The 13,840-nt window shown below is 31.2% G+C and overlaps 1 protein-coding gene across 2 annotated transcripts in view; it reads right to left on the reverse strand.

Moving 5' to 3' along the window:
- Positions 1 to 13,840, reverse strand: part of LOC105257404 (probable cationic amino acid transporter) — a 62,157-nt gene that overhangs the window by 21,526 nt on the left and 26,791 nt on the right. For both annotated transcript variants that reach the window (XM_025409466.1, XM_011268000.3), the window contains 3 exons: positions 9,171 to 9,318; positions 5,264 to 5,417; positions 482 to 712 (listed from right to left, as the gene is read on the reverse strand). In XM_025409466.1, coding sequence (XP_025265251.1) covers positions 482 to 712; positions 5,264 to 5,417; positions 9,171 to 9,314 — 529 coding nt within the window. In that variant the 5' untranslated portion in view covers positions 9,315 to 9,318. The remainder of the gene's footprint in view (positions 1 to 481; positions 713 to 5,263; positions 5,418 to 9,170; positions 9,319 to 13,840) is intronic.

The following is a 13,840-nucleotide window of genomic DNA, read 5'->3' on the forward strand; positions in this document are numbered from 1 at the left end:
AGGAGTTGACAAAAAAAATATAAAGAAAAAACGGGTATTTGCTCGTAAATTTCTACAACGTCGCCCTCAACGACGATGCCAACGAATACAACTCGTCGTTTCACGCTTTTACGAGCGACTGGTAGGAAAACTTTAAGGTTTACTGACGCGCGAAGAAACGTCCGAGACCAAGGTGAAAGTATATAGAATATTCCGAAAATTATAGCTTGAATCCCCCACGTACTTTGAATATTTAACCAAAATTGTCATTTTTATTATCCAGTGTGTTGTGTGATTGTATAATAATAATAAAAATAATCTAAATATTTAATCTTTCTTTAGCAATGCGGTACAGAGAAAAAATGTCGAATCTAGAGTATAAAAGTGAAATAGAGATATTTGACAAAATGTAAAAAAAATGTGAAATAACACGAATCTATATCATTCTAATCCTTCTTCTAATTACAGGAATTGATGATTTATATGCGTAAAGAATACTCACCAAGTATGGTGCCGACGCTGCTGGCTATCGCCTCGGAGATCGCACCGTTCGCCAATGCGTCTAGACAAGCGCTAAGGGCGCACGCACATGCACTCGTACCTATAAGGTACTCCAGCACCATGTTCCATCCAATAATGAATGCTATTAATTCGCCTACTGTCACGTAACTGTACATATAAGCGCTGCCGGTCGTATGAGGCACTCGTACTCCAAACTCGGCGTAACACGCCCCTGTAATCACACCAAACAAACGAGAGAAATATTAGCGTCAAATATACTCCTGCACAAAATTAATGCATAATTTTTTTTCACTTTTTCTTTAAAATTTTTCGTTAAAATTTAAAATTAGCTTTCAATATAATTTAAATATCTAATTTAAATATCAGCTTTTAAAGAAAAAGTGAAAAAAATTATGCTTTAATTTTGTCCAGAAATATATTATCGAGAATTATTAAAGAATTAAAGAAATTATTAAAGAAAAAATTATTAAAAAATTTAAAAAATTATTAAAGAAAAAATTATTAATAAATTAAATTATTAATGAATAAAATTATTAAAGAAAAAATTATTTCGACTCTCATCCTGTGCAAATTTCATACTCACGTCAAATAAAAAATATTTAACGATAAATTTAATAAATAAGAAAAATATTAAAAAATTGAAGTCGATTAAAAAATTTTCTGTAAAACGATTATCTTTTAAATAAAAATCTTAACAAATGTGAATGGTATTGATCACAAAAGTTTATGAATTAGAACACAATCAATATATGATAATAATCAGTGTATTAAATTCGTTAATTTTATGAAAGCTTTTCTAAAAGCAGATTATGCAGTATGGATGTATTTTCTGCATTGCAATAGAATATTATTATTTTCATTACAAGCGATCATTATGCTTCGGTAACATGTAACCAACTGATTAAATGTCGGTTCAACCTTTCAATGCGGATTACGTCGCGGAATAAATCTCCATGTCCAATCCGCGTGCGTCTATATGAATGTCATATAATCCGCTTTACGTCCGCTTACATCTTTTCAGAGATGAACGCTGAGTCTCTCTCTTTTTCTTTCCCTCTCTTCTCCTCTCCCTACAGTTTAATAATGTTAAACTGTTACTACGTTGCCTAGAACGGATATATTCAGCGGACGAATACTACTGTATCCCGATTTTGCATTTCTGACATTGTTTTATCTGTCAACTACCGCTATTACTTCTACTAGTTGATGACATACACGATATAGGCAGAGCAAGATTAAAGAATCCAATCTTCACTGATGCTACACTCAATATTTATGTGTCGCGTAATATTATTGTGATCTAGAGACTGAAATAAAATCGCCTAATCTAAGAAAAAAAAAGTCTTTTGGAAAATTACAAAATTCTTGTTGACTTTGACTTTTTATATATTGCGAATAAATAAAAAACACTTAACATATAATAATTAAAAAATAACATATTTATATTATAATATTAATGTATATTTCATATTAAATCATATGTTTAATCATAGATAAAAAAGAAAATATTCAATACACAGCAATAATTATTAACATATTTTTAAGTAATAGTTAATAATAATAAACTTTTACTTTTTTTATACTCCACAATTTTTATAAATTCTTAATTTGTGATGATACGATTTAGAAAACGTGATCAGTTTATTTATAAATATCGATTTAATTTTTATAATAAATATAATATACATAACATGAATGTAAATAATCTACAATAAATGTACTTTTAGAAAAATACAAAATAAAACTGCATTGTTAGATTATTATAAAAAATATAAATTGATCACGAATTATATCAATCACATCTGATATTTTTAAATACTTGTACGTGCACAAAATAGAATATAATTTGAAAACTTTTTGTTTATATTTCTCATTGTTTTTTTATTAAACTCATTATCAAAATGTAGAGGAATAAAACTAACTATAATTGAGATTTGAAAAGAAAAATTTAGATAGATTGGATTAATAATCGTACAATAATCATGATAGTTTATCGTTAAATTGCATCAATTGCTTTTGCTCTTAAATCAGAAGAGAGGATTCCTTTTGCGAGAATCTAGAATCTAGAATCTAATGAAAGCGTTGATTTCGAGATTATTACGGGTCAGCTACTGCGTAATGTCCGCCATTGGTAGCCTAGTAACATTGCTTATTAACAATGCAACGAATTAATTAAACAACACCACGACGTGCCATGCCCTAGCTTTAATCCTGCCATTAATTCGCGCACACAGCAGCGGTATTCCTCTGAATACTGAGTTAATTAGAGCTTTATCCGTTAGATCGATAATTACCGCCAAGAGGATGGCCGCAATCAAACGAAATGATAACTGAAACGCGTCATATTTCTTTCCCACTTTTCAATTTATTATAATATATTCCAACGTATATATCTTGTACTTTTTTTTCTTCTTAAGTTTCTTTTCCTCATAAAAGATGCAGTTAAAACATCATTAAAATCCCTTGGCAAAAAGTATTGATTATAAGTTTGGTCTAATTACTTTATAAATTTAAAAAAAGCTTCCAAGACACGCGGATATTGACGTAAAATGATGAAGAGCGTAAGCTAAGGTATTAAATTGCAGTCGATGAAAGGATCTACTGCCAGCAACACGAGCAACACAAGTCTGATTGAGATACGGCCTTTGTATCCGGCTTGAAATTTGTATTCGCAATTTCGCAATACAGCAAGCCTGCAACACACACGAAACAGTTTACGATGGTTTACAGTTTAGAACCTCATATCGCGTACGATAAATCATAAGTTTTATTTGATGGGATATTTTCGGCGCTCGCTTTGTGCGAGTCGCCAGTATCGATATTCAAATAGTCGACAAACTGTTATCGATACGATAGCCGGAATTCGGTGTCGAATAGTAAGGTAACGCGCGAGTATACTTGTAACGATAAACTGATGTAACATTCAAGTGCTTATATACCTGTAACAGTATCTATAAAGAAACGTAAGTACTTGTTAAAGTAAGCTATTCGTAAAACAGATCGTTAATTCAATTTTAATTGTTTGCACGATATCTAATTTCTAAAAAAGAGCATTTCTATGGAAAATTAAAAATATAAATGTACAATTGAAAATATAAATTCTATTAGTTTTCGATTCTTATATTTAAACATGTTTAAAAATTAATAATTTGATATATAATTTAATATATAATTTAATATATAATTTAAAATTATATTTAAAAATATAAAATATAATTTTAAATTATATAAGAGAAAGAGAGGGAAAGCATTAGATTTTTCATCTGAAAAATTTGTAACTTGCTTTTCTAATATTTCGATTTGATGAAAAATTTCCTCCTATAATAACACTCCAACTGCGCATCTGATAACATCGAAAACACTCAAGACGTGAGAGAAATTCTGGAGAATTATGTGTTTGCGACTTAAACCCTCTCGCACGCGGTTTTATACAGTCGACAGATTTATATCATGATATATGGGCGCCCGGAAGACAAATTTTCCAGATCACATACCGCCACCAAAATCCATATTTTCACGGAGAGAATAAGGTTCTTATCTCTGGTCATGCACACACTACAGATTAGTTATTCTCTCTTGTACTGTATTCTACGCATGAGAAAAATATCTAACTTATCGTGCTATCTGAATCGCATCTCTTGCAAAAACTCTCCGGCAAGAAAATCCTCAAAAACGTCACTCCATCGTATACTAACAATTGCGAGAAACGTGTTGCACATTTTACGGGAGATAACTGAATTTTCTCCGGAAGACTGACTTAACTCCGTGCACATCATTTTTCAAATCGTTCTTTTATTCTTCCATTTTATGACATATAAACTATAATAGCAAGGGAAGAACTGTATTTACTTTTTATAAATATAATTAATATTTATAATATTTACTTTTTATAAATATATTTTATACCTTTCAAAAAAATATAGAAATTCGAGGGCTTGAGAGTCTTTTCGTAAGATTTCAAATCTCAATCCTTATAATTTACACATTATGTAAATATACGCGTGCATATTATTAAATTGTAATTCTGAAAAAAAGAACAAAGAGAAAAAAGACATAATTATATATTAACATATATTGATGATTAGATTCATTTAATTTTTATAGATCTTTCGATTAAATATTTGCTAGTCCTAAATTGTCATACATCGTGTCTAGTTAGGAGTATCCGCCTTTGTCGAAGCATTGACATCACACCCACACGATACAGTTGGCGCACACGTAGCTGTCCATCGTTAAATTGATTGTTCGTAAAAATAGTCGCAACCCCCTTACTGCCGTTGAATAAAGGCTACTTCCATCCTTTTCTCTCTTTTTTTTTTCATGATCGTTTCTTCGACCACAAGAATTGTGAATTGCAGCAAAATTAAATCCCTGTTTTCGTATTCCGTTCGCGTAAACTATACAAAATTGGCGACCCACTGTTATTATTACATCACGATCGTATAAAAATCGATATAATCAGCCCATGAGAAAAAACAATCGCGAAAAACAATTTTGATTAAATCGTCAATCGATGTTTAGCGAAACGATTAAATTACGACTTGTGTAATTTAGATAGAACACAACAATATCTCGTTTCCGATAAACCTCACTATAACACTGATATTAACTTTGCAAACTATTCGGGACGGGTGTAAATGCGAATACAATCGATAAGCAAGTATGACCTTTTAATACATTTCAAATCACACACGGTGCATTCGTTAAAAGTGTCGAATGTGTATGACGGAGAAGTAATTTTTTTTTAAACTGATACACTCACCGGAAAAAATGGAAGCAATGGCTGCGATAATGAATGAGATGACGACACCAGGTCCGGCAACGCTGCGCGCCACCATTCCTGCGACAAGATACATCCCTGTCCCGACGCAGGAGCCAACTCCTAAAGACGTCAGGTCCAGAGTCGTCAGGCACTTCTGCAAACAATAACCGAAAGATGTATAGGAAATTTGCATTTTTAAACAAATTTTAATGATAAATGGCAGAAAATAATTTCAAATAAATTCCAATTAATATCGTCCCAATAATCAGACTTACAATTTACTTATTAATTATATAAATTTAAAATAAGCTCTTCACTGAGTTGAAATAAACATATTTTCTTTTTTAAAATAATACAGTTCACTGCATCAAAACAAAATTGCAATTTGTACTTCATTTGTGACTCATTTTTCACAGATTAAAAACTGAAATATATAAATTTGTTGGTTCTCTCTCTCTCTCTCTCTCTCTCTCTCTCTCCCCCTCTCTCCCTCTCCCCCCCCCTCTCTCTCTCTCTCTCTGTGTGTGTAAAACGATTAACCTAAATAAAAAACAGGTCTATTTTATTTGAATATTATATCTACGTAAAAATTTTTTCTAAATTTTTTCACAATAAAAATAATCAACCGGAAAAAATTTTGTTTGATCGTATTTTTTATTTCAAACAATAAATTCTTCACACATGTCCGATTTTTATCGGGTTATTTCACCTTTAAAAATCGGTAAATCATCGCGAAAAGATATTTGATATCGTGCATTATCGTCAATTACTATTGTCAATAGCACATACAACAGTACGATAAATAATATAACGAGCGCGATAAGAAAAGGTACGCGGGACATGATTTCGAATTATTTTGTAGGAAAGTGCGACAAAATATCTTTTCGTTGCATTTCATGTTTGTACGCATCTTTGTAAAAACAGTCGCATCTTCTACTCGACTTCTTTCTAGAATGTCAGTGCCATTTTTACTACTTTCCTCCGATAGTTATTAATAAACGCGAAACCCTCCAGGTGTGCCAGGGGTTCTTTCCCACGTTGATCATGAGAGTGGCTAAAATGCTGGTGCTGATAAAAATAAAGCAATCGTGAAGTTTCTTTCGCACATCGTATGATATTATTAACATTTTTGGTAATTGTAATAAAATGAATAGTCGGATCGAAATCGAGGCTCAAACAATTTTTCGTTTATTTTCATTCAAGAATATTTTCTTTCTCATATTATTATATATATTATTTTTACATGTATATATTATTTTATAATATATATTTTATTATACATGTAACTTTACGATATTTAAACATTTATTTTAAAAAATCTTGCAATCTTGTGTTAATTCGATTATAATTATAATTAAGAAGAACTTTTTTACATTGAGCACATATATTTAATTATATATTTAATTATATATAACTGCACTATAATAACATTTCCTACAATAGTTATTGAATTAAAAAAATAATACAAATAAAAAATGACAATAAAGAGAAATGATATATCAAAGCAACATTAACTGCAAGAATTGCATAATCTCTAATGCCTAGCAAATCGAATTATCTGCGCGATGTAATATTATAATTAGTCAATTTCTATAGAGAGAGAGAGAAACGTAATTGTGTGATAATGATGGAAAATGCATTTTGCACGATCAATGTCGAATTTTGCGAAGTATCCGGCATTGATCCGCCAAATGTATCGTCGCCAAATTCAAAATAGGAAGAATGCAACGATGTAAATTAATGCAAATCCCGCGTGAATTATTACCTTTGTATCTGCATTAGTATGTCGCAACATTGACGCTGATTTATGCGTTTGCACGAAATTACAGAAATTTTAAAAAGATTTGAGGTCTACGAGAAATATTGCTGTTTTTAGAAAAACCAATCTAGAACAGATCATTTATTCTTTAATGGTATTTAAATTGAAAAACTCTGAGATAATATTAACGATATTTTAAAATAAGCTTTATTGCAAAATCTAGTTTTTCAAATGCAGGTTAAACACGTGAAAAATAGAATCAAGTACGAAAATTCAAGATGCATCTTTAAAAGATAATTTTTTGAAATATTAATTATATTCAATATGTATTTTTTTTTAATTGCATTTTCTTGGACAAGTAATATTTAAGATATAAAATTGGAAAATAATTAATTAAGTTTGTTGAGATTATAAGCATATGAGAAGATTAATATTATAATAATATTATCGTCTGCGCGGACATTTAAATTATCGTCTCTCGCGCAATTCCATATATTTTATGCGTTAGAAGTGAGTTATATAATATACTAAATAATGAATGAATTTGGAAGAGTAACTCGGGACCGGAAATCCCTACGCGGGGATCGCTAATCGAAAGATCGTCCCAAATGCATAATGTCGCTTATCACGTTGGATCGCAACGCTTACAATTTCTAAGACTGCGTGTACTTTGGCGAAAGCAATGAATGATGAGTTTGACGGAAGTGTGACAAAGTGTACGCGTACTTTAACATCTATTTACTTTCGGACAAAATTCACGACATGTATCTAATTCGATGAACATGGGTAACTTCACAACGAATATTTACAAATCTAATATAAATCGATAAAATATTTGCGCATGTATGTACAATGTATGCAGACAAAATCTACATCGTAATTTGTCACTTTACGCAAAAAAAAAAAATATCCTCGGCAAATCTTTTTTCTGCCACGAAATAAAATATACGTTTTTCAGCAATATTCAACTAAATTATTGAAGTTTGCAATTAAATCTTTTTCCATGAAACAAAGGAATGATTTAAGCAATGTCAATCAAAATACTTTTCCGTTTTCAGTGACTATCGCGTAACGAACTACATTTGTCCCTTGTGTCGCTTGATAGCCTCCATTCGGATTTCTCGCGTGCTGCTTTCGCATTAGATAAAATTTGCGCCTTAGCTACAACCACGATCTTGCTTGTGTATGTGTGTCGAGCTTGTGCTACTTTCCTACAGAAAGTGGATCGGCAATTGGGAAACTTTGCGACAGTTTATGTGCGTTGCAACTGCGGTACCGTCTGCTGGAAACGTCCACCGATGCAAAATAATGGCTTTGTAACATCGGCCAGTACCGTAGTTAGAGATGCAAAAGTTTACTGTATTTATTTTAGAGACGAGACTATGAAAGCCGACAGAAATACCGCGATGCGAATCGCCTATTATATCTACATGAAGGCATTTTGCATTAATCGTTGAGAAATTACTCAACATTGCTAATGATCAAAGCATCACCAGCGAAAAAGTGCGAAAAAATTAATTTATATATGCATGATTTGTCATCCTCGGCAAGTTTAACATATGCTACCTGTGCAATTTCAATAAAACCAAAAAGTATTTTAGGTTTAACTTTAGGCTTTGCTAAAGAAAAAATTCCAAGCAAACGATATTATACGATTCTATACCTCGTTAATTCTATGTGCAAACATTTTTCTATAATTGTGATATTATCAGAAATTTCCTTTTCTGTTAAATTAATGACAATTTTCTTATAAATTTCTATTAGTAGGTACACGTAACCAGGAGTTCTTATTTCCGCCGCTCTAATAGTCAGCGTGTCACTCTAATTGATAATTAGAAACAATGCTTACCGTTAAATGCCTACTATTAAACCTAACTCTCCACACATTTATTTTTAATTGCTTTTCTTCTCACATTGAGCTCACTAACATCCTTTACTCATTTAACTCTGGCAATTCTGGCAAGCAATTGGAAGAAATAAAATGACTGACCTAATAATACCGTAAATAAAAATGGGGAAAGTTCTGTCAAAATGTCAAAATTTCTCACAATTTAAGATACTAAATCTATACTACTACTGTGAGAATCCAAAAGGTGTGAGATCTTTGCAAACATTTTTAAAAATTATATCAAGAATTATTGTCGTTACCTGTAATTTCTGCTTGGAGTCGGCTGGATGAAGTGGCTCGGGACCGGTTTTGGACTGATTACCTTGCAGACTTTCGATGTTTTTCGTACGTATCAGCTTGCCAAAGAGCTCGAGGCCCTTTTCCCGGTCCAGATCGAGCTTCATTTTTCTGCAAATTAAAGTGAGAGAGATCAGTTATTCACCATGCACTCAAAATAGGGGGCATATTACAATAATAAAGAATTTTTGATTAATGTTTTGCAAATAACCTATATGTATGTGTATATATAAAACATTAAATATAACATGGAAAACGCATCAGCAAAAAAACGCAAATAATATAATAAAATGAGGCTCGAGCGTCTATCAGCTGACTGTTAATAAAATGAAAAAGGAAATAATAATTAAAGAATAAATATCCATGTAAATGTGTAAATAATCTCAATTTTTGTCAAACAAAAATTAAATAAATATACGCAACGATGAAAATAATAGCATTTTCTGCAGAGACACATCAGAAATGTAAATTGGATAATACGTATGCGTAAAAAGTAATTAAAAATGGCGATGATATGTAAGACTGTTATTTCCAGCGGAGGGTTAATAATATCTGTCTGTACATAATCCCTTTACAAGATTAAAAATAGCTTCCGCTGTGGAGAGTAGTTTAAAGGTTATCAAATAAATAAGCATAGAGACAAGTCATATGTTGTTTATCAAAACTTCCGGGTTATTGCTTATGATATTTAATGGAGTATATTGAAAATAAAGGGACCAGAAATTTTAAAAGTGAATAAGAATAAAATTTGTTTCAACGTATATTAAAAAATAAGATAGCATAATAGATTGTACAATTTGTCACGATAAAAGAGAAATAATTACCACGATGATATATGAATGAGAATAACTTTAAAGGCTTATGTGAAAAATATCTATCTGGTAAAATCGAACGCTATAAAAAGAATTGTCGCGAATTCTATTCATCTTCCTGCCTAGAAGTGATTTGGAAGAAAAGCGCAAAAAAATGACTAACTCTGTCGCATAATCGAATGCAAATCGACCCTTTCCGGAGACAAACGAGCTCTGAAAAAAAAATATCATGTGACATATGTGCACGATGCTCTTTTCTCCGGCTCGCTTATTCCCACGGTCGGAAGTCGCATATGTACACGAATTATTGATTTATTATCCGGCAAGAAGCGCTTCTCAACGTCGTAGCTTTTGTATGTTCTTCTAGCGTTGCTCTCACGCGAGTTTATCTGAAGATAGAAAATTGTCACGCATGCTCTTGTCACCCCGCATTAAATTTTTCAATAATTCCCAAAATCGCGACATTACAATTTCAATTATTCGAAACTGTCAAAAGTCAGATTATTTGTCATTAATATATATAATTTTTATAATAAATTTATAATAAATTTCAATTTAGAACAATTTTTTTATCAAAGAATAGCTAGTTTAAAGTTTAATGTACCTAATTTTACTTTCAATTTTAAACTCTACTAAATACTAATTACTTAAAACTCTAATTAATAAATTAAATTTAATAATTTTAAATTAATAAATTTAAGTTAATAAATTTAATTTTTATTTTTTGGGAGAAATATTAATTTATATATATAATTGTGTACTAATATTCTCTCTTTCTCTGAAAAAAGCATGTCGATACTCGAAGTATCTCTTTTCCTCTTTGACTGTCTCGCTTGTGCGCTGTAACTTGTTTTACTCGTATTATTTACGATTGTCAAATTACGCGAGTTTTCAGTTTGTAAAAAAAATAAAGTTAAAAATAAAGTAAAAAAGAGAAAAGTTAAATATATATATATATATATATATATATATATATATATAGAATTGGAAATAGAATTGGAATAGATATCCTGTGAATAATTCCAATGGGATATCACGAACATATTGGGACGATTACTCATCTCGATTACTCTCTCGAGTCCGATTACAGCGAAAGGAGTCGCGCTACTGGCAATCTGGCCATCGTTTGTGCAGACGCGATGCACTTTTCGCGACGGATTATGCAAATAACGAACAACCGAGATAATCACCAAACGAGCGAATGGGACGATGAGGGACACGGTGTATTAAAAGGAATAAATTATTCAGACAGCACACACGCGGCGAAAGATTGAAAGCAAACTCGCTCCTCGATAATAGATTTCCGAGGTATGTCCGGAATTTTGTTCAAGAACCACCAAGGAGAGAAAGCAGCACGTGCGTGTCATGTTGACGAGTCACGAAATCTGTATTATTTTGGACGAATGCGCGAAATTTCCCAGCAAAGATATAAATTGCACTAACAAGATTTATTCTACGGTCGAATTGAAATTTCAGCGACACGCGTTATACAAATTCTGACAAATGTAAGCTGCAAAAAAAGTAACTAAATTCAAAATTTCTCTCCATTTGTAAAATAAAATATAATAGTGGAAATACATTGGTCCATGATATTTAAAAAATTAAAAATAATCTTTTTCATTTTACTTTAAATAATGCATTGAAAAATAATTTTTAATAATAAAAACGGGCGATTTGCTCTGGAAGTTTGCCGCGAAATCGATCTATGGATTCCGCATAACATCGCATTAACGTGGCAGAATGCAATTAACTCTTTATGTGCTACTTGTGATATCTCGAGTTGGGAACATCAACAATTCCTTTACGTCATTTTTCTATTGAGTTTTGTCATCGTTGTAAAATCGATTGTACTAAAGAGTTTGCTTCAAGTCGATTTCTTAACAGCAAGATATACATTTTGGAAAATTCATCAACTTCAAATAAAAATTAAATTTCCTGTATTATTAAGTAGAGGACATCCATTATAAAATTAATATTGCAATACTGTATAAATATTATGATTAATTAAAATGGAATAATATATTATATGATATGATACATATAAACATTAATAATTTTAAGAATTTCAATGAAATCTGTCTGTACAGAAAAATTGCAACCTACAATATCCATGACAGAAAATAATACTGTTTCGTTTCATCATAATGCGATCTTTCTCCATGATATCATGAGTTTTTAATTAAGAACGACGCGTGCTCGTGTTCTTGCTTATCGCGTGGATATCGTGTCGAGACATTTGCGATGAAAAAGGAACACGTTCACATTTTCGATCGTTAATTCTACCATTAATGCTACAGCTTTTGCCTTTCTTTCCGAAGAGGTGAGCTTAATGTTATAGAAAAACGTAGTTTTTTCTAATTCACATAAAATTGATTTTTCCTTCAAAATGTCTCTCGATACGAATTTAGTCCTCTTATCGAGAAGATATTTAGATTTGTGCCATTTACTCGCAAAATGCGCTATTACGTGATTATACTACTAAAATTCTGCGTTTCCATCTCGAATATGTGCATCGAGGAGAATCATGAAAGCCACTACGAGCTCGAGATAATAATCTGAATCAAACGCCGGAAGCCAGATCGCTTTTAACATGATTTACGATGCGCGTGTCGGCGACAGGAATCGCAACGAAATTTGTCGAGCGAATCGATAAATCTCACGATAGGATGATCGCTTTTGGAATATACAGCAAACAATAATGAATAAACGATTAAATGCCGAGAAATGCGATAGACATTGCGGACGAGCTAGTGACTGCAAACGCCAATAACTGTAGCTTTTTATGAATGAACATTGATTATTAGGAATGTAATTATCGGGACTGCAATACTAATGGCCGTGCCATTAGTAAATGGACGAAATAATTATATCCTCGCGATGAAGATTACTCTCCACAATTTAGTTTGACATGTCTATCTATATTACGCCATAAGCTGAAACGCGATAAAATAATTTCACGGCCAACGAGAATTTTTATCAAGGATAATATTTTTTAAATTATCTTTCAAATATTCGAATACAGAAAGTGCATGTTACTTAACATTAAAAAATATTATTTATTTATTTTTATTTATTTATTACTTTGTGATATAAGTGAGACGAAATTGTGCATTTAAATAATCAATTCTCTCTGTCAAAACTTGAAATTTAATGTAAACATAACAATAATTACAAAAATATTTGCAGAGATAAGAAAGAAAATATATCTAAGAAATAATCGGTTTTGCACACTCGCGATATTTATGTCAATACGTGATTTGCAAGAAACGACAGTATTATAGAAACATCCAAGTTGAGATTAATTATTTTCGCGTCAATAAATTGTGAGTGTATCGTTCTTAATAAGATATATTAATTTGATTAGTATATTAATTTTACTTAAGTCGAAACATTTTTTATTACGATACTTTGTTCCTTTTTCAACTATAACGGGAGAGTCGTGATATTGTGCTTTTTTTGAACAAAAGGAAGAAATTTTTCTCTTGTGTGTGTTAAATAACTTTTCACAGTTTGCGCAGCACGTTAGTAATGTTAATTCCGAAATTTCCGAAGGAAATTCTCCGTGAAAGAGGAAGAGACTCATAGAATCCCGCGGAATTTATTTAAAATGCATTTAATCTAAATTCTTGGTTCACAAAAAAATCGATACTTGGATTATAATGTAATGTGCAATCTGCAATATATATATTGCGATAATATGATATTGATTTTTTAATTTTTTGTTAATATAATAAATCAGCAATTTTCACATTGTATTTTTTCAAGCGACGATTAGAAATTATGCGCTATTTAAATAACTTTAATTAACTTTACATATATGC

The sequence above is a fragment of the Camponotus floridanus genome, unplaced genomic scaffold, assembly GCF_003227725.1.
Source record: "Camponotus floridanus strain SB8 unplaced genomic scaffold, Cflo_v7.5 scaffold267, whole genome shotgun sequence".
Lineage (NCBI taxonomy): Eukaryota > Metazoa > Arthropoda > Insecta > Hymenoptera > Formicidae > Camponotus > Camponotus floridanus.